At 38.6% G+C, this 21,860-nt stretch overlaps 1 protein-coding gene across 4 annotated transcripts in view; it reads right to left on the minus strand.

Annotated features, from left to right (window-relative positions):
• golga1 (golgin A1) overlaps positions 1-21,860 on the minus strand; it is a 50,032-nt gene that overhangs the window by 4,293 nt on the left and 23,879 nt on the right. For all 4 annotated transcript variants that reach the window (XM_048559131.1, XM_048559130.1, XM_059638297.1 and 1 more), the window contains 10 exons: positions 20,901-21,026; positions 20,575-20,670; positions 18,464-18,559; positions 18,173-18,325; positions 14,208-14,303; positions 12,312-12,401; positions 10,560-10,662; positions 8,690-8,850; positions 6,895-7,053; positions 2,466-2,525 (listed from right to left, as the gene is read on the minus strand). In XM_048559131.1, coding sequence (XP_048415088.1) covers positions 2,466-2,525; positions 6,895-7,053; positions 8,690-8,850; positions 10,560-10,662; positions 12,312-12,401; positions 14,208-14,303; positions 18,173-18,325; positions 18,464-18,559; positions 20,575-20,670; positions 20,901-21,026 — 1,140 coding nt within the window. The remainder of the gene's footprint in view (positions 1-2,465; positions 2,526-6,894; positions 7,054-8,689; positions 8,851-10,559; positions 10,663-12,311; positions 12,402-14,207; positions 14,304-18,172; positions 18,326-18,463; positions 18,560-20,574; positions 20,671-20,900; positions 21,027-21,860) is intronic.

The following is a 21,860-nucleotide window of genomic DNA, read 5'->3' on the forward strand; positions in this document are numbered from 1 at the left end:
AAGACACTACTTGTTTTACAAGACTGTTTCAAAACAGGTTGTATTTGATTAAACTGCTGATAGCAGAAACAGTATTTGCTGCACACACTACTAAGAACTTAAATAGCCTGGAACATGATATGCTAAAGCTGGTTCCCGTTAATGAATGTCTGAGGTTGCCCAAAATAGTAAATCACAAAATTTAAAACTTCAGTTGTTTGAACAGGTGAGAAATGAAAACATAGCTAGTTAGTTTGAATTCATCAGATCTAAAGTCATGAACAGTTTAAACTGGAAAAACATTGCCATTAATTTGAACCACAGGTGAAAGAAACTAAAACCAAAGAAAAGACTGACATTGGCAAATACAAAAGCAAGGTATTAAGGGTATTGTAATCTTTTTCAAAAAAGCAGAAAATGCTGTAAATATTCAGCAGATCCTGCAGCATCTTCATTCAGAAAGAAACAGAATTAATACTCAGATACAGGCTACTAGACTAGATGGGGCTGAGGTTCATAAGGGGGAGGTGTCAGCAATTCTGGAACGTGTGAAAATAGATAAGTCCCCTGGGCTGGGTGGGATTTATCCTAGGATTCGCTGGAAGATAGGGATGACATTGCAAAGCCTTTGGCTTTGATCTTTATGTCGTCATTGTCTACAGGAATAGTGCCAAAAGACTGGAGGATAGCAAATGTTGTCCCCTTGTTCAAGAAGGGGAGTAGAGACAACCCTGGTAATTATAGACCAGTGAGCCTTACTTCAGTTGTAGGTAAAGTGTTGGGGAGGATTATAAGAGAAAGGATTTATAATCATCTAGAAAGGAATAATTTGATTAGGGATAGTCAATGCGGTTTTGTGAACAGTAGGTCGTGCCTCACAAACCTTATTGAATTCCTTGAAAGGGTGACCAAACCAGTGGATGGGGGTAAATCAGTTGATGTGGTGTATATGGATTTCAGCAAGGCGTTTGATAAGGTTCCCCATGGTAGGCAATCGTAGAAAATACAGAGGCATGGGATTGAGGGTGAATTAGCGGTTTGAATCAGAAAATGGCTAGCTGTAAGAAGACAGAGGGTGGTGGCTGATGAGAAATGTTCATCCTGGAGTTCAGTTACTAGTGGTGTACTGCAAGGATCTGTTTTGGGGCCACTGCTGTTTGTCATTTTTATAAATGACCTGGATGAGGGCATAGAAGGATGGGTTAGTAAATTTGCAGATGACACTAAAGTCAGTGGAGTTGTGGATAGTGCAGAAGAATGTTACAGGTTACAGAGGGACATAGATTAGCTGCAGAGCTGGGCTGAGAGGTGGCAAATGGAGTTTAATGTGGAAAAGTGAGAGGTTATTCACTTCGGAAAGAGTAGCAGGAACACAATGTACTGGGCGAATGGTAAGATTCTTGGTAGTGTGGATGAGCAGAGAGATCTCGGTGTCCAAGTGCATAGATCCCTGAAAGTTGCCACCCAGGTTGATAGGGTTGTTAGGAAGGCATACGGTGTGTTATGTTTTATTGTTTGAGAGACTGAGTTTCAGAGCCATGAGGTCATGTTACAGCTGTATAAAACTCTGGTTCGGCCGCACTTGGGAGTATTGCATATAGTTCTGGTCACTGCATTATAGGAAGGATGCGGAAGCATTGGAAGGGGTGCAGAGGATATTTACCAGGATGTTGCCTGGTCTGGAGGGAAGGTCTTATGAGGAAAGGCTGAGAGACTTGAGGCTGTTTTCGTTAGAGAGAACAAGATTAAGAGGTGACTTAATAGAGACATACAAGATGATCAGAGGATTAGATAGGGTGGACAGTGAGAGCCTTTTTCCTCGGATGGTGATGGCTAGCACAAGGGGGCATTGCTTTAAATTGAGGGGTGATAGATATAGGACAGATATCAGACGTAGGTTCTTTACTCAGAGTAGTAAGAGCGTGGAATGCCCTGCCTGCAGCAGTAGTAGACTCGCCAACTTTAAGGGCATTTAAATGGTCACTGGATAAACATATGATGATAATGGAATAATGTAGGTTAGATGGGCTTCAGATTGGTTTCACAGCTCAGTGCAACATCGTGAGTGGAGGGCCTGTACTGCGCTGTAATGTTCTATGAACATCTCAGGTCTCTGACCGTCAAGCGTCATTGACCTGAAACATTAACTCTGTTTCTCTTCGCACAGATGGCCCCTAACCTGCTGGGACTAAATTGGATTTGTCAAACAAGAATAAAAGAACACTATTAATTAGTAGTATTTTTTATACGAAAGCTATGTGATGAAAAGGAAAGTATTCTGGGAACAATTCTCCAGACAATGTTATTTCAGTATCAGGTAGAGACATTAAGGTGCAGGCATCAGCTAAACAGTTTGGGATGATGATATCTGCCACACTTTACACATGTGCGAAATCTACTTGTGACCCATTTTCAGATTTGATTCTTGAAAAGAAAAAATCCTAAGTCATCTGTTTAAATAATGTAACTTAATGTGAGCTTTTTACCAATTCTTTCTGTAATGTCTTCTTCAATTCTGCTAGCCTCTGCAGCAGTTGTTTAATAGTCTGAGGGAAGAGAAAGATTTAAGACTATGAAATTTACAGCGATGGACACAACAAATCGTTAGATGAAACAATTTAAATTTAAAATTTTACGTATACACTAAAATATTAGGGAAATCATTAGCAATCATTCCAAATTTTTTTGGATCACTGACCAACTTAAGTCAAGTATTCATGAGTCCAGGGAATGAGAGAAGAAACAAGTTTAACATGCCCCCACCTCAACTTAGAAGCTTAGCAAAATTACATGGTGAACATACAAACAAGGAACGAGAGTCGGCCATCTGGCCCTTCAAGCCAGCTCTGCCAAAATCATAGGGATCTCTGGTACAGAGAAATGGCCCTTCAGACCATCAAGTCTGCACCAGTGAAAAACAACCACAGAACTATTCAAATCTAGTTTCCAGCACTTGGCCAATAGCTTTTAATGCCTTGGCATCAAAAGTGTACATCCTCCTCTACCACAGTTTCAAGTAGTGGCTTTCAGAATGGCACCACTCTTTGGGTTAAAACATCTTCCTCACATCCCCTTTAAACCTCCTGACCCTCACCTTAAATATATGGCCCCTGCCACCCGATCACTGATCCCTCCACTAAGGGGCAAAGTCTCTGTCTACCTGAGCTCAGCCCCCATAATTTTTTACGTTTCATTCATGTCCCACCTCTGTCTTCTCTGATCCAGGAAAACAAGCCATCTAATCACTCTTCACAACTAAAACTCTCCAGCCCAGACAATATCCTGGTAAATCTCCACTGCAATCACATCCCTCCTATAATGCAGATTCCAGAAATGCACACATTACTCCAGGCATGCCAAACCAAAATTTAATACAGCTGCTGCATGTTCTCCCTACTCTTAAATTCTATACCTCAGCTAATAAAGGCATAAGACCATAAGACATAGGAGTGGAAGTAAGGCCATTCGGCCCATCAAGTCCACTCCGCCATTTAAATCATGGCTGATGGGCATTTCAACACCACTTCCCTGCACTCTCCCCGTAGTCCTTGATTCGTTTTGAGATCAAGAATTTGTTGATCTCTGCCTTGAAGGCATCCAACGTCCCGGCCTCCACTGCACTTTGCGGCAATGAATTTCACAAGCCCATCACTCTCTGGCTGAAGAAATGTCGTCTCATTTCAGTTTTAAATTTACCCCCTCTAATTTTAAGGCTGTGCCCACGGGTCCTGGTCTCCCCGCCTAATGGAAACAACTTCCTAGCGTCCACCCCTTCTAAACCATACATGATCTTGTAAGTTTCTATTAGAACTCCCCTCAACCTTCTAAACTCTAATGAGTACAATCCCAGGATCCTGAGCCGTTCATCATACGTTAAACCTACCATTCCAGGGATCATCCGTGTGAATCTCCGCTGGACACGCTCCAGGGCTAGTATGTCCTTCCTGAGGTGTGGGGCCCAAAATTGGACACAGTATTCTAAATGGGGCCTAACTAGAGCCTTATAAAGCCTCAGAAGCACATCGCTGCTTTTATATTCCAACCCTCTTGAGATAAACGACAACATTACATTCGCTTTCTTAATTACGGACTCTACCTGCAAGTTAACCTTTAGAGAATCCTGGGCCAACACTCCCAGATCCCTTTGCACTTCTGATTTGCGAATTTTCTCACCGTTTAGAAAATAGTCCATGCCTGTATTCTTTTTTCCAAAGTGCAAAACCTCACATTTACTCACATTGAATTTCATCAGCCATTTCCTGGACCACTCTCCTAAACTGTCTCAATATTTCTGCAGCTTCCCCACCTCAGTACTACCTGCCTGTCCACCTATCTTCGTATCATCGGCAAACTTCGCCAGAATGCCGCCAGTCCCTTCATCCAGATTTCCCATATGCCTTCTTAACCACTTTATCCACTCGTCCTGATACTTAAGAGACCAGCGGACATGCCCATCAAGGTCCTTCTGATCCTTGGTGCTCCCCAGTATCCTACTATTTATCATGAATTCCCTTGCCTTGTTTGTTCTACCAAAGTGCATCACCTCACACTTAGCTGCCATTTAATACAATCACGGCTGCTCTGATTTAACTTCAATTCTACATTCCTACATATCCCTGATAATCTTTCATCCCCTTGGTAATCAATAATTTATGTGTACTTAAAAACTGTTTAAAAATTTTGCTTCCACTGCCTTTGTGGAAGAGAATTCCAAAGGCTCTCAAACTTCAGAAAATGTTTCATCGTCTGTTTTAACTGCGCATATGCCCCTGTTTTTAAACCATGACCCCTAGTTTTAGATTCTCCCAGAAGAGGAAACATCCTTTCAACATCCACCTGGTCAAATCCACTCAGGATCTTAAATGTTTCAATTAAGTCACATCTATGGCTTCTAAACTCCAGGCAGGCCTAACCTGTCCAACCTGTTACCTGATCTAGTCAAACTTCTCTGAAATGTTTCTAATGCATTAATATCCTTCTGCAAGTACAGTGTTCTGTACTGTACACAGTATTCCAGATTCAGTCTCACCAATATCCTATACAATTGAAGCATAACCTCCATACTTGCATTTAATTCCCTTTGCAATAAACCATAGCATTTTACCAGCCTTCCTAATAAGTTGCGAAGGGGAAATATTACAACTTTCTGGTTTACTACAAAATTGAATTAGTCTAGTCTCAGCAAAATCTACTCTAACTGTTTGCAGTTCCTCAGCTCAATAGTCCCCAATGAATTTAATGAAAAGCTCGCCTGGTGCTAAGGCAATGGAATACACTGTGGTACGATAGAGAAACAATTGCATATGTATTTAACATGTCTGATTAAATAAGTAATGGCAAAATTACTAGGTTCTGCTCAAGCACTTTCTAGAGATAAATAAGTCAGCTCTCAGCTGTGATCCAACAGTTTTACATAGGATCTACTGGGAATATTAATACAGTGGTAACATTGTAGGAGTAGTAATCCAGAGGCCCTGACTAACACTTGAGAGACAGTTCAAGTTCCACAATGGCAGCTGGTGCAATTTAAATTTAATTAATAAATTTGGACTTATTGGCCAGGAAATTTCCTGTTGACTGTCACACACTTCCTCCCTTCAACAGATCAATCAATTTTCCTTCGTGTTGAACATTAATGTTGAACATCACTGGGAAGAAGCACGAAGGGGAGCAATGGCAAAGAATGTGCTCAGGGTGGAGTCTTCAATGAGCAACATCAAAAATGGCTCATTAGCATCATTACAGGCAGAACTGATCAAGTGCTGAACAACATACCTGCCAGGCTGCACATACAGAAGATGGTAAGAAAAGAAAAATCTAAACATCTACTTGACTTATCTACTCGTCGTGGATGCATTTGTCCATAACAGTATTGGTAGTGACAACCCCATATTGCTTTGCATTGATGAAACCCCATTTTCACACACAGACCCTCCATAATTTTGTGTGGCAGAACCACCATGGTATAAAAGATAGATTCACAACAGATGTTGCAGCTCAAAAACGGCGAGTGCTGGAGAAACTCAGGTCTGGCAGCATCTTTGGAAAGAAAAACAGGAGTTAATATTTCGCGACTGGAATAACTTCTTCACCAGCAGTTCAAATCTGGATATCTAAGGCATGGACCTAATTGAATAAGGGATAGAGAATAGGATGCCAGGAGCCGCATTGTTAACAATCGGGGCAAACCCAGTGAAGCTATTCGTATGCTAAACAATAGAAGCAAGATACAATAGATAAAAAGTGAAGCAATCCTGCAACCAACTGACAGGACTGAAACTCAGCGGTGACAAAGCTTCATAACACCACTTTCAATAATGGAGAAACCCAGTACATCAATGTAAAAAAAAACAAGGTTGAAGCATTTGCAACCATCCTCAAACCAGAACATCAAGCAGATGTAGCTCAAGCTCCTCATACAATGCTGGCCTCACAGATACCAGTTTTCACATTATTTCCACCAGAAATGGAAGCAGATTTGGTGGTAATTATTGAAAATATTATGAAAAAATGTTAAGCAGATTGGTAATTATTCAGAAATCAAAGCTTTCAAAGCACAGTATTCCAAAATATATTACTTCCTTCAGCATAATATTGATAATTGTTGATAAACTGTAATCAAAGGTTACCATTATTCAAACATATGGGATTTAATCAACATGATACAGGAAAACTAAATATGCAGTTAAAAACACGCTTCATTACTTGAAACAGAACTGAAACTAGTCATAAGGTGAAGGAAGTGCATATTTTAACTGGCTAAAAATAAGATTAAAATTTGCAAGATGAATGCTTCAAAAATTAGACAAAAATAAACAATCCACTGCACATGAGCCTTTTAACATATGTCAATATTGTCACAAAGTGAAGCAATTTACAAACCACGCCGAACTATCCATTTCCTGAGCAACTAACCTTGTTTTTCTCTATTAACTGCTGTTCCAAATCTTGGTTGTCTTGTTGAAGCTGTAAGGTATACGAGATTGTCACATCTCCATTTTGTCCTTTTCCATCATTTTTTGGGGGACGTAACTGTCCATTGAGAGCTGCCACCTCTGCTTCTAGATCATTCACCTGTCAAAGCAATGTGCATCTCTTTAATGATTCACAGAAACAAAGTTAGGAGTCTTGTGGGCCTGAGTACAAGACAATTTTATAGAAGCTGAAAAAAAATTCATTTGCAAACACAAGAGGAGTAAATACCAAAGGGAAATCTGTTCCATCCAACAGCACAATTTTTTTAAAAAGTTAAAAAAATAGTATTTACTTCCCGAGTTAAAAATCATTCGAATAATTTTATCTTCTCTTCAATAATTTTAACTTGGGAAGTAATTTAAAAGACAGCATTTACTTCCCAGGTTAAAATTAACTTTTTAATTTAAAAAAAATCCTCATGCAGTTGGATAGAACAGATTCCCCTTTTCTCCAGTAGGATGAATTTATACATGGCTAGCTGATCTTAGTTAAGGTAATGGTAAAGGTGACATAATTATTGCAACATTACTGGGTTAAAATAATCAGTGTTCACTATCTATCCTGTTAGAAGTTTAAGCTCACATGAAGAACAGCCACTTCAGCAGGGTATCACTGCACAACTCAGCTGCAGAATATTGCAGAGACAAAACATTTTCTGGAAAAATAAGGAGCTAGAAACAGTGAGGAAAAGAAAATCAAAACTATCAAGTTTTAAAAACTCACCAAACAATAACTGGCCCATTATCAAAGACACAATCTTCAATAATTTTCTTGCCACTTGAAAGATTGTGGATTTTCTGTTCCAATTAAAATAAGAGAATTCTACACTACTCCCTTAAAATCAACCGATTTAGTTTTAGAGGTACAGGCCACCCCGGCTGCTGCGCATATTGCAGCTGGAGAAGAAAAAAAAACTGGGGCATAAGATAAATCAAAACAGATTCCAGGCGATGGCTTGGCTTTGACCATCGGAACTAATAAATGGATTGCATTACAATACAGACTTCATGAAACAGAAGATATGCCAGATGAGTGCGGCAGCCTGTATTATTTATTGATACCCGATGGCCTTCAAGGATTGACAATACTGTCTGAATCGGAATTTCCCTCTCTTCCAAGGAAGCAGAAAATAATGCACATATCTCCTGAAGAACCAAAGAATCTTTGGTGACGACAATGCCACTGTTGGGGTCAGCTACCACATTAATTTGTTAATTTGTTTTTGAAAAGTGACATGTCATTTGTAGGAACAAACAAAACCAGGAGGTTGCTGGAGAAACTCAAAAGGTCCGTGGAGGGAAAACAGAATTAATGTTTCAAATCCAATGACCCTTCTTCAGACTGAATTTTCGTGTCATTTGTAGTTATCATCTGATAGTGTCCCAGTTAACCATATATGCAAGATAGTAGTTTGTTCTGATGGAGATCATTAATACACTTTTTTTTAGAAAACAGATAGTCACAGATAGGACCATCTAAATGTTCCATGTCTGCAAGATCACTTTTTGGCAGTAAAACAAAGGAAAAATAACTAACTTTTAAGATGTTCTTCTTTCTCACAAGATTGTTTTATATTGATCCAGAGCACTGAAAGGCGACCTCACAGAAGACCAATAAGAAATAATATCTGATTTGTAGTTACATTAAAGTATAGAACACCCAGTAACTTATAGTAACATTCTGTATCGAATTTCACATGTTTAAATTACATACATGGCTGAGAAAGCTAACATACCTTTCTCTCACTGGCTGCCAGGAGTTCTTGTCTCTCGATCAACTGCAACTTGAGGTCACTCAACTGGTTCTGAACTATCCCTTCTCTTTCTGCTTTTGAGCTTTTAAAATTTTCACTTTCCATTTGTAGCTGATTCATCTGTGATATCACAGCTTCATGGTCTAGAGGTATGTTAAAATGGATTTTCTAAGAAGTGGGTTACAGTTAATTCTATTAAGATCCACTTATCCCTTCCACAAGTAAAACATTTCTCATTTGTAACACAAAACACTATGAGATTGCAAAACACATGAAGGTTTGTCTTTCTCACGTAATATTTTGTATGCTTTACTGCAAGCACAAATATAGAAAATACGCACAAGTTTTCTCTAATAAACAAAGGATCTGATGATCCACAATGAATCATTTTTATTTTGTAATATACCATATCTTACAGTTCCATAACCAACCCACAAGGTAACTGGCCTAAGATTTCACTGTTACGTGATTAGCTAGTAGACAATGCATGAGACCAAACATGGAAAATACCTAAAGTTTTCTTCTTCCAAAAGTCTAGCTCTAATTATCATGGAACAGGGTAGCAAGCCAGACCAAATCAGTTTTGCTATCACTAGATCTGCCCCACAGTAAATTCAATGCCCCTCAAAACTGCTCAACTGTTCCTAAAGAGACTTTACAAATAACAGATCTTGGATTCCAAGTTTACAGCTTAAACAAGACTTGATATTTTACTAATAATGGAACTTTAGCAGAGCACAGATGAATTACAAGGTGATCTAATTTATATGCACAATTTAAACCCAACCTTCTTTGAATATAAAGCCCCACTTGCACACTGACAGATAGACACAGTTGAGGAATAAAGTAGGAAAGAAAATTAAAAAGTGAAAAATTGCTAATTTGACAGCATTTCACTGATGAATATCAGTCCTTCATGAAATCCTTGGATGGTAGATTGTATTACAGACATGCAGGACTGTGTATCTTGCTTGAATTCTGAAGTCACCAGTAAATACAAACAGTTTCTGCGACCACTGGAGACCTTTTATTTATTTCCTACAGATTGGGTTTTTTCTCAGAATTTTCAACAAGTAGATAAGTGGACAATAACAAGAGAAAGAAACCAAAAGCCCAGCCCCGACCAGAAACTCCCAAAGCAAAAACTGCTTCCTGCCCAAAACCCAGTCAGAGCTTGTTCACACTTTGTTTTTAATTTCCTCTTCAACATTCCCTGCGATTAGCTAACCAGCACCAGTCCTCCCTCATTTCATCAATTCAACATCTAATCAGCTGCCAGTCTCTGCACTTAACAACATCTCCTCGCCAAATTGCCCAGAGAGCTATCTGAGCAATAATTAACCTGCATTATCTTTTCGGGCCAGTTCCCAACAGCAAACATTAGTCTTTGTCTTTTTTCTCCCCCAAAATAAGCTGCCATTCAAAATTCAATTTTCAACTTTAACTCAACTCAAAACCAAAAATGAGAAAAATAATAGTGACAGCCTCAACATAATCAAAAATTCAATAAGAAAGTTTTGTTATGAACTTTTTCAGCAGTATCTGATTTAGCACAATCTTGAGAAGAAGGCCAAAAGGTTACAACCAAATAAGTATTTTAAAAATTGTGATACATGCATTGACTTTATCCATTCTGATCTACTTCACTGATACATGGATTCCTGTTTTCTCTTGTTCTTAATAAATTAACATATTCATTTTCCAGAAATCAAACCCAAAATTCAAATTGAGCTTGTACCCATACTTTGAGCTTCAAGTGTAGTACAATGCCTACACTTTTAAGTTAAACATTGTTGATCGTTTTTTTCCCCTCAAAAATTGCTTGATCTTAAATAAATCATATTTTTCAAACCTTGCTCAAGTTTCTTGAAATCTTCTTGCATTTTGATTAACTCTTTATCTTTCTGAAAGTCTGAAGTATTTTTTTCATCCAGCATTTGTGTCAATTGTAAGACCTATCAATGCAAAGCAAATATATGAAGAAAGGTGACAAAATAATCATAAACAAAGAAAATTTCTTCTGCTCAAATTACTGAAACCAGTTTTCAATTCCAGACTTATTAACTGAATTTAAATTTCACCAAAACTCTCGTCCCCACAGCACTCATATAGTCCTCTGGACTACTACAGTATCATATCTATTATGCCTCTCTCTCTCACATTCTCTCCTCCCCATCAACGTTACAGCTTTACTGTAGATGTAAATTCACCCAATACTTTGCCATTTGAATAATAAAGGCCACAAATCATAATATGGGCTCAGTTTTTTAAAAGTTACTTTACATATTCCTGTGTTTCATTTCCTGGGACTTCTCAGCATTATGGGAGTCAATAAAAGGAAAATCTTCCATGAACTTTCAAACTGATTTGTCTCAACTCCAAAGAATTTTAAATTGATCAGTACTTTACCTGAAATTTTCCAACAGACCCTTTTCAACAGAATAGCTTTATTGTTTCCTTCAAAAACCTTACCAGGATATCTTGAATTTTGAATGTTTCGTTCAAATTTAAGCAGTAAAAGACCAGTCACACACAAACCGAACCAGCTGTGCAGCAATGGATTATTTATTTTTCTTTGTCTATAATCGAGTAAACTTGTAATGGTGTGCTAATATGGAAATTAACACAGGGATCTAGACAACAGCGGTTTTTAAAAATGCTTCTGCACTTGAACAATTTTAGGAACTGCAATCAGGAAAGTTTAAAAATCTTAGTAAAGATACAAAGGAATTTACCAGGGCTTTAATGGAGCTGAAGGACTTCAGTTATGAGTACATGTTTGAAGTTTGAAGTTTGAAGGACAGCTTTCCTTATTTCAGAGAAGATTATGACAGACCCAATAGAAGTTTTAAAGACAGAAGTTTTCAAGACAGAGAAGTTTTGATAGAAGAGGGTAAAGAAGATACAATCTATGCAATGTAAATCAATAATCAGAGGTCACAGATTTCAAATAATTGGCAAAGATCTAAGTGAGAGAATCACAGAAGTCTTTTTCACTCAGATTTGTTAAGTCAAACCTGAAAATGTGGTGGAAGCTGATTGCATAAATAATTTCCAAAGAGACTTGGGGATGAGAAACTTCGGGTTATGCATAAAATAAACAGCAGACTCTAAGCGTGACTGTTCTTGCAAGAATGAAGGGCCAAATGCCTTCTTTGATGATGTAAGACTCTGTGATTTATGACTGGATGAGAAGGGATGAATACCAAATCAAAGAAAAAAATTTTTTTTTTTAAAACCAGGAATAAACTGAAATGAAATTCAGAAAGTTCACAACTTTTTCTGCAGTGCCTACAGTGTTGCTATTTATAATAAACTAAATTTGCTATGCCAATTGCACAGGTTCTTTAATTAGGCATCAGAGTTTTCTGCTTGCCACATGAGCAGTTGAATACGTCAACCACTAAACAGACAAACACAAATCTCAGAAGCTGCACATTCCTATACCTACAGCATTACTAATGCACTCTGCGGAAACAGTTTTGTGTTGATTTGCTGTAGAAATTAAGGAAAACAGCTAGTATGACAATGAGAAAGAAATCCACAGAAGTTTAATTACCATTTTATACTTCATATTGCAGCTTTATTATTAATTGAAACAAACCTTATGCTGCAACTCTTCCCTCTGCTTCCTTGTCTCTTCTAATGCTTTGGCAATTTCAATGCTTATAGTTTCTCTGCTGTTTAATTCTTCCTGCATTCAAACATTTGAATTTTTTTTAGTATAATTACACAATTAAAACATCACAACAATCAGATTCAAGTTGCACATTAAACTAACAGTGCCATTAAATTATGGGTGAGTAAATTAACCTAGACATTACATATGCAAGAGAAGGAGCTAGGCAATAACACTGCTGTGATTAATTGAAAGACTGATGCAACAATTCAAGTTGTGGTGTGAGAGAGTGGTGGACTTAAGAAACTCATGTCATGCACCAGTTTTAAACACTAACAGAAATATTGCTTACTTACATACAGTTATATCTCTTGGGGCACTTGAAACTTTAGGTCAAACAGAAGCATTCAAATCAGCTCAACTCACTCAATTGTTCAAATGTTTGACTGCCTATGAGATCAGTAGTGCTCAGCATCTCAGATAATTTGAATACTTCTAATCAATATCAAAATATCACACGAATGTCTATTCTACTTGATATTAATGAACTTTTATTGGGCTAGTTGATTACTTAAGTTAGATATTTTGAAGAGCTTCTATTCAAGCTAAGCTTTAGGATTTGTAATGGAATAATGAAGTGTTGACAAACTATTTATATTTAATATTAGTAAAAATATCAATTGAACAAAGATAATTTTGACACATATTCATCAGAATGAATGATTCCTAATTAGAGCTGCCTGTAATACTGCACCTTGTTCACAAAATATTTTTGTCAATAAAATGATTGTGAAGTGTTTTGAAGAAGGGTCACTACTTAGAAAACATTAACTCTGCCTTCTCTCCACATTTTCTGCTAAATCTGCTGAGATTTTTCAGCAATTCTGTTTTTCTTTGTCAAATGTTACTGCTGTTTCCAAAGTGGCAGCTTAATTATTAAGTTTTTTCAGGTTTCTTTATTCTATGCTTGCGCTCTGCACCAGATAGGATCACTAGTCCTCAACAGCTTTAATAAGTGGTTCACAGCAGCAGAATATGCTGCTTTACAGTGAGACAACTATTCCAATTACATTCTTTCCACAGGCTACAAAAGTCAGCTATGCAAGCTTTTCATTGTCCCAGTTATAGAAACCATGCTGGGTCAATAGGGAAGAGAAGTCAAATAAAGGACATATTAATTACAAACCATGCCTAGAAGAATGAAAAGAATGCTTAAAAAAAACATGCTTTTAGAAGAAGGTCACATGTTGAAATTACAAATCATGAAGTAGTAGAAAAAATTATAATCGTTCTAGCCAGAGCAGTTTTAAATATATGCTTTTCATACATTACAGAACCTTTTATACCTGTTAAGATTATTCAACAGGCATTAAAATGGAGTTTGAATCATTATTCTCAACTAGTTAATGCGCTCTTCAAATGTTTAATTACTATATTCCGACAGATATTTAGCATAAATTAATGTAATACTTTAAAAAAAATCAGTATCATAGAAAGTGAGATAACAAGGTGTAGAGCTGGACGAACACAGCAGGCAAAGCAGCAGGAAAGCTGATGTTTTGGGTCTGGACCCGTCTTCAGAGAAACAGTGTCATAGAAAGTGTACATTCCACGTAGAAAAAAAAGTAACAAGAAAGTTGATACAGCTGCAGCAATAATGGTAGCATGTGAAAGAAATAAAAGATTATATTTTGAAATGGGCATGTTTTTGATATGTTCCAGAAACTGATCACCCAACATGATCACCAAGAGTCATGAAACAAGTTTCTGATCTTCCTTCTCAGTCTGGAACAGGAATGACATTACATGGAATGGAAAAATCATCAAAATATTAGTTTAAAAAAACATTCTGACTTGTAAATTTTAGAATGTAATACTAACCTTTGATCTTTCCAGTTCACATTCAACTTTCCTCAATGTGTTTTCTGTGTCATTAAGCCTGTCACTTAGCTCTTCATTTTTCTTTTGGAATTGGCTCTGTGCACAAGTGAACACAAATAGATGTGTTTGTATACTGGTCAATTAGGCTCTATGGCTGTATATAGTATAAGTCAGCTAATTTTGATTTCTCATGACTGGAAATGTGAAGAAATGATCTTACAGGGACAAACAAATTAATGGAGAACATTAAACATGGACTAATGGAACAATAACTTTTGTCTAATCGAGCTTCAGCCCACAAGAAAACAATACGTCCACAGTAATCTGATATAAAAATAAGCACTGGTAATCTAATAGGTATTTACTTTGTACCATAGCTTTTCATAGTTTATGGAATTATTTTAAAGTATCGTAATGTTAAATGGATCACTTTTTTATAGCATCCTCCATTTTAGGTAAGTGCAAATTGTATCTCGTAAAACTGTTGTCATGTTCACCATTCTAAAAAACAGAATACACTATTTCAAGATAATAAAATGTGAGGCTGGATGAACACAGCAGGCCAAGCAGCATCTCAGGAGCACAAAAGCTGACGTTTCGGGCCTAGACCCTTCATCAGAGAGGGGGATGGGGAGAGGGAACTGGAATAAATAGGGAGAGAGGGGGAGGCGGATCGAAGATGGACAGTAAAGAAGATAGGTGGAGAGAGTGTAGGTGGGGAGGTAGGGAGGGGATAGGTCAGTCCAGGGAAGACGGACAGGTCAAGGAGGTGGGATGAGGTTAGTAGGTGGCTGGGGGTGCGGCTTGGGGTGGGAGGAAGGGATGGGTGAGAGGAAGAACCGGTTAGGGAGGCAGAGACAGGTTGGACTGGTTTTGGGATGCAGTGGGTGGGGGGGAAGAGCTGGGCTGGTTGTGTGGTGCAGTGGGGGGAGGGGACGAACTGGGCTGGTTTAGGGATGCAGTAGGAGAAGGGGAGATTTTCCCTAGACTGACCTATCCCCTCCCTACCTCCCCACCTACACTCTCTCCACCTATCTTCTTTACTCTCCATCTTCGGTCCGCCTCCCCCTCTCTCCCTATTTATTCCAGTTCCCTCTCCCCATCCCCCTCTCTGATGAAGGGTCTAGGCCCGAAACGTCAGCTTTTGTGCTCCTGAGATGCTGCTTGGCCTGCTGTGTTCATCCAGCCTCACATTTTATTATCTTGGAATTCTCCAGCATCTGCAGTTCCCATTATCTCTCATACACTATTTCAGTTAGCTTAAGAGCTCCGTTTTGGGGTTCTTTATTGGGGTTGTTAACCTGGGCCAATCAGGGACCCCTGGCAAACAGAGAAAGACAGAGTGTTCAGAAGGTCTCAAGCTAGGGTTTGGCTTTGAGCTGGCTGGTCACAGCCCATGTACAGTAGTGCACATGTAAATAAAGGGTGACTTGGTGATAGGATACCGGACTCTGCAGTTATCTTAGTAACGACAAGGGTGGGATTAATGATGTAACCATGCAAAAGTGCCTACTAGCTGAAGCCTAACGACTTCAAACTGGCACTACAACTGGCTTTGTCATTCGAGAATGTGGCAAAGTGCAGCATGAGAGGTACAGGGCATCCCAACGGAAACGGGCTCCTCACTTGTCTGACTGAGCTTGGGGAAACCACTTGAATGTAGGCAAACGCAGTGCCGCACGCAGGGCACATCCTGAGCAGAGGGAACCCAGGCCAGCACACAGCAAAACTCCACAACAAAGCTAAGCCTTGGCTAAATAGCTAAAAAGTTCTTCAGGATCCAGGTTGGCAAGCCATTGTATGTGCTGCCGGTATGCAGACTTGGGACAGCAAAGAGTCCTACGCAACCTGACTTGAGTAGGAGAACTCATAGGCCAGTATCTTGTCACCAAGTCACCCTTCAATTACATGTGCACGCTACATGGGGTCTTATCAGCCAGCTCAAAGCCAGTCTCCAGACTGAACAGACCTTTGGAATCACATTTTTATATGTGCAAGGGATTCCTGATTGGAAACAAAACAGAAACATTACTGGAAAAGCTTTTACAAGTCTGACAGCAACTGTGGAGAGAATTCAGAGTTAATGGGGTCCAGTGAGCGTTCCTCGGAAGGGTCCCCGATCAGCCTATGTTTACAACTCCAATCAAGGATTTCATAATCAATGAGATCCAAATAGCCAATGTTCCAATCACTACAAACCTCCCCCATTAAATCTGGGACGTAGGCTAGTTCTTTCTCTTGTAGATTCTCCTGGAACGTTTTAACCCCAGGTCTGGTTCCTGTCTCTTACGGCTGGAGCATCTTGGGATGAGTTTCCTCCTCTTCTTCTGGCAATAATCACATCAAGGCATCTTGGCCTCTGAGGTTTCCTCAACATGTAACTGGGAGGGAGAACCATCAGTCTCTGACAGCCTTTTCTGGCTATTCTTAGGGGTCAGGTATGTTTTTCTCCTGCCCAGTCGAAGTTTTCAAGTGATCTATAAGTTTGTTCAGGACCACCTCACCTACTCAAACTTTGTATGTCATGGGACATGACCTGGTGTCAACCTCGCCTCTTACTCATGCCAAGCCATTTCCGTGGTTCCGGTGCCAAACTTCATCCCTGAAAGTAAACTCTCTCTTACTTAGAGGCGGCAACTCAGCCAGCAATGGCATTCCTGCTACCATTTCAGCCCCATTTGACAATTCTTTTGACATACTGTCGTTCCTTACTGCAGTAACTGACTTCTAGATCAATACTGCAATAAACCTGTTCTTTTACATCACACTATCTCGGATAAAGATTCTATACACCAAAACAGTGAGCTGTCAGACCTGTCTTTCTTTCAATCATGTCTCAGGGAAAGCAATGATATCACATCTCCATGCATTAATCAACTCCCATCAACCATTTGCCTTACTTGCAAGCTTCCTTGCATTAAAAATAAATGGCTTCAGCCTTGCCTTGTACTCTTACACCTTAACTTGACAATATTTTCACTGCCTTCTAGACTGATTTGGTTCTTCTATAATTGTCTGTGCATCACAACCTGCTGTCCCTTCACTCTGCACCCCTGCCAAATTTGTTTAAACCCCCAACAACCGCACTAGTAAAGCCTCCCACTACAGTTTGGGTAAAATTTATTTGAACTGTATAGCTCCCACCGTTCCCAGAAATGGACTCAGTGATCCAGGAATCTTCTAATCCAACTCTTCAGCGATGCATTCATCTGTTTGATTTTCCTATTCCTATACTCACTTGCACATGGCACTTACTGCTTTTTAACCTGCTAGCTAGCTCCCTAAATTCTTGTTACAGGGCCTCATCACTCTTTCTCCTCATGTCTCGATCCAATATGATACTCCCTCCCCTTTCATATTGCTCTGCAGCCAGTGATATCCTTGACTCTGGTTCCAGGGAAGCAATGCACTGGAATCATGTCTGCGTCTACAGAAATACCTGTTGTACATCTCACTATTGAAACGCCTACGACAATTGTTAATGGTGTCTTTCTGCTCCCCACTTGTGCAGCTGGGCTCTGGCTGAACTCCCCAGCTTATCACAAGCTGAATGGAGCTCAATACAGTCAGCTTTCTGATGGTTGGGGTCAGACTTCACCGAACATGCCCAACCCACATTTAGGTACAGGAGAACTAAATCTTGACCACTGGGTGGAAGAGGTTGGATCTTACTATACTGTTTAGCTCTTTCTCCAACCCCATTCCTGATATCCTCCATTCTGCCAATAAGACATAAGGAGATATGACCCAAATGGTCCTGGCATCTTCTCCATGTGAAGGGAGACTGTCACAAAGTGATGGCTGCACAACTCCAGTTAATGGCCTAGCAGGATCAGAAGCAGTCACCTACTTAATTAATCCTTTCATGTAGAAAACAAATGCCTCTCTGAATAAAAACAGCAATAGAGCATAAAATTTTAGATCCTCATTTTTGAAAAAGATCACACACGCAGTAAATTACTTACTATCTTGTGTTGTGAGGCTGTTTTGTCAAATTCACGGGCAGTTTCAAGAGCAGCAATTTGAGCATCCACTCGGTTAGTCCTTTCTGTGTGCTGATGTTTTAAAACAGCAATTTGATGCTGAAATCTATCGCTTTCAGCGTCACTTTCTTCTTGCTATGAAAAATAAATTCTCATCAACAAAATCTCAAAACTTACTACAAATACAATTACCTACATCAAATTTTGATGCTTTTTTTTCCAAAAGTTGATTTTGTTTTTGGATTCGTAACAAATTCATTTAATTTTTCCTACCAGTTTTTTTAATTGAGCTTCTTTTTCATTCATATCACTTTCTTTTTGCACTAGCTTTTTCTTCATAAAATTTAATTGTTCCTCCAATTCACTGATCTAGGAAGTAAGCAGATTATTATAACTAGGTGAAACAGTTGCTGATTTTCTTTTAAAATTTTCAACATTAAGGAAAGATCAAATCAAATGAGAACAGCTACAATTCATTCATTCAGGTGTTGTTATATATTTTCTTCCAACAGTCATAAGAGTATAAAATAAAAGCAGGTTTTCAGGCCATGTTAAATATTAAAGATATTCCACAACCTGTCAACAGGTGGCCAAGTAATTGGACTACAGTCACATGTTGTCAGTCACATGTTGTTAATAACTTAAGGAATATCTTTACTGAGCCAGGAAAGCGGGGTTCAAGTCCAATCTGCTCCAGAGGTGTGTAAAAACAGGTTGATGAGAAATATCTAGTGTTGTAAGCAGAGGTCAACGCCCTTCTGATAACTAAAACTGAAATTTTCAGAGAGGCTTGTCTCACCTTATAATCTGTTAGGAGTGTGAAAAAGTGATATAACATGCCTCTCGCTCCAATCTGTTATAAAGAAGCGGTTAAATGAAATAAACTCACGACACTCAGTCTACAATCAACAAGTTAACAATTTATTTATCTAACTCTAACAGTGAAGAAATTAACTGAACTCTTAACAAACCAAACAATTCCCTTCTAACTACTGACTATTTCAGAATAAAACAAAATTCTAATGGTGTGCTGTTGTAATAAATAAGTCCCACATATATAAAAACAAAAAAAAAATTCGAACTTAGTCCCTCGAAATTACAGTCAGGTTACATCTTCCAGAATGTTCCATGTCTTCTCCATTGATCTTTGGTAAGGAATGCTCCTCTTTTGAACTCTTTTGTCAGAATATTACCTAAGAGTGCTTTATTAAGATGATGCTTTCTCCGAGAGCTGAGACAGCTGATCTCTCAGCAGATGGCAGTATGCTCTCCACTGATTTTGCAACTGTCCCCATCTTTTATATCTTCGATAATATATCAATTTATTACAATGAGATTGGTCCTATGTTGTCAAAACCATCAGATTTAAATTCAATTGGTTTTTAGTATCTAAGTGCCTGATTTAAATTAAAACTGGTTGTCTTCATAACTAAACAAAACTGCAGCTGAGCCTTTGATACAAATGTTACAGTTCAGGTGCTCTGTGCACATGCAAACAAACCCACAAGCTGCCCACAGATATTTTCTTTTTTAATCTCCAAGCCGAGAAAAACTCATCATCTTTTAAAGGGATCACACACCACATTCCCACCTATCATTTTCTAAACATCAATATTTTACAAACAACAAATTCTAACGTCCTGCCTTCCAATCCACAAGTACTCTTCCCAACTTTGCAACGCTAGGCACCTGACTAACATTCCTGTCTTCCAAAGCTTGCATCATGTCATCTTTTCGCTTCATCAAAATCTGGATTGCTACCACCTTATCATTTACTTTAGCTAGTTAAAAAAAATCAGCAAAATGAAATTTAAAAAGCAGAAGTGTGAACATACTTTAAATCACAGCGCATTGGCCAAGCTGACATAGAATTCAAACCCATTTATGCCAAAAATCATGTTTTTGCATGTACTCAGTGTACAAGTCTGTCCCACTTTGCAGTCACTACATGTTACGCTCACCTCAGTCCATCAGTTTCAATCTTTCACTCTATAAATACATATTTCACCTGTTACCTTATAACTGGGTGCAAGAGAACAAACACAGGCATAAGCTTTGTTAGGAAGATGTGCATGAGTTTAAGACAAGCTAACTTTTTGTGTTGGATGTCAATAACATTTTAAAATGCAGAACACCCACACCTATGATTCATTTTATGCTTGGCGTATAGTCAAACAGAACAGGGGGAAACAAAAAGAAAATGTTCATGTCAGGTTCTGGAGGCATTTTGAGGCTTCACACGTCAACTTATATGCCAATGATATTTTAATGAAGGAGAGTCATAGAGATGTACAGCACAGAAACAGGCCTTTCAATCCAACTCATCCACGCCAACCAATTTTTGATGTTAATTGACATTAATTTGACCTGTAGAAAGCACATACCTGTGTTTTGAGAGTACCGACAGTCACAGTGTGGCTAGTCTTAGTTTCCAACAAATGATGCTTTGTTTCTTCCAGTTTCTGCTCCAGACAGGATTTCTGCACAACATATTAACTTGTTAGCAACATAATTATGATTTAAACTCAGCCTTATTAAAATTACATTTACTACATAAAAACAGAATTAAAAGATTTAGGCTGAGAGAGAAAAATGCAATGAACTCAAATGCACAATAATTTGTTTCAAGACATAATCAAGCAATAGAAAATGTCTGAAAATCATTTACTGGCAGGCATAATTAAGGTATTTTTCAGTCTATTAATAATACCTCTTCAAGCAGCTCCTGAATATGCTCATCCTCTGAAAAATTTCCCTCTAAGTGTTTCTCTAGGGAAAATACTTTTGCTTGCAGATGCTCTATAAACTTTGCCTTCTCCTCTGTCACTGCAGATGTCTATTTCAAAAGAACAACATAGATACAGTGAGAAATCAAGGCAACTTATGACAGTTTACAATAATTGAAAATGCTTACTCACTAACATGCAAGAATCACAATAAGCTTCAGGATCAAGTTTAAAATCAACTATATCTAAAAGCAATGAGAATGAAGCAGTAGTAGTAGTCACCATGCAATTAACTGATGTATTACAAAGCATATCTCTTATTTCTGGAGTTCAATGTGCTCCTTCTCTAGCTTTCTTAATATATTAAATGTTTTGTTTTGCTTAAAAATTAGAGACCAGATTGACACTACTTTAACAATATGGATTATACAAACTGCAGCACAATATTTACTTCCTGAGGAGGCCTTGTACATCATTATTTCCCTAATAGATTATAACATGGACTTGGTTAATGGACTAAACTATGAAAATTAAGTAAAACCTGGTAGTAACCACATGTTTTCTCATTATAATGACCATTACGATCTCAGCTGATGACAATACTGGATAAGTCAGATCTCGGAGTGAAAACTGACTTGACAGATCACAATACGTGAAGCTGGATGAACACAGCAGGCCAAGCAGCATCTCAGGAGCACAAAAGCTGACGTTTTGGGCCTAGACCCTTCAGAGAGGGGGATGGGGAGAGGGTTCTGAAATAAATAGGAAGAGAGGGGGAGGCGGGCCGAAGATGGATACAGAAGAAGATAGGTGGAGAGGGGAGTATAAGAGAGTTGCAACCCTATCTTGGATTCTCCAGCATCTGCAGCTCCCATTATCTCTGATCGCAATTCTAACCTCACTGCGAAGCCTCTTCCAGGGATGCCTAACCTGAAGAAGTTACC

Source organism: Stegostoma tigrinum, chromosome 29 (assembly GCF_030684315.1).
Source record: "Stegostoma tigrinum isolate sSteTig4 chromosome 29, sSteTig4.hap1, whole genome shotgun sequence".
Taxonomy (NCBI): domain Eukaryota; kingdom Metazoa; phylum Chordata; class Chondrichthyes; order Orectolobiformes; family Stegostomatidae; genus Stegostoma; species Stegostoma tigrinum.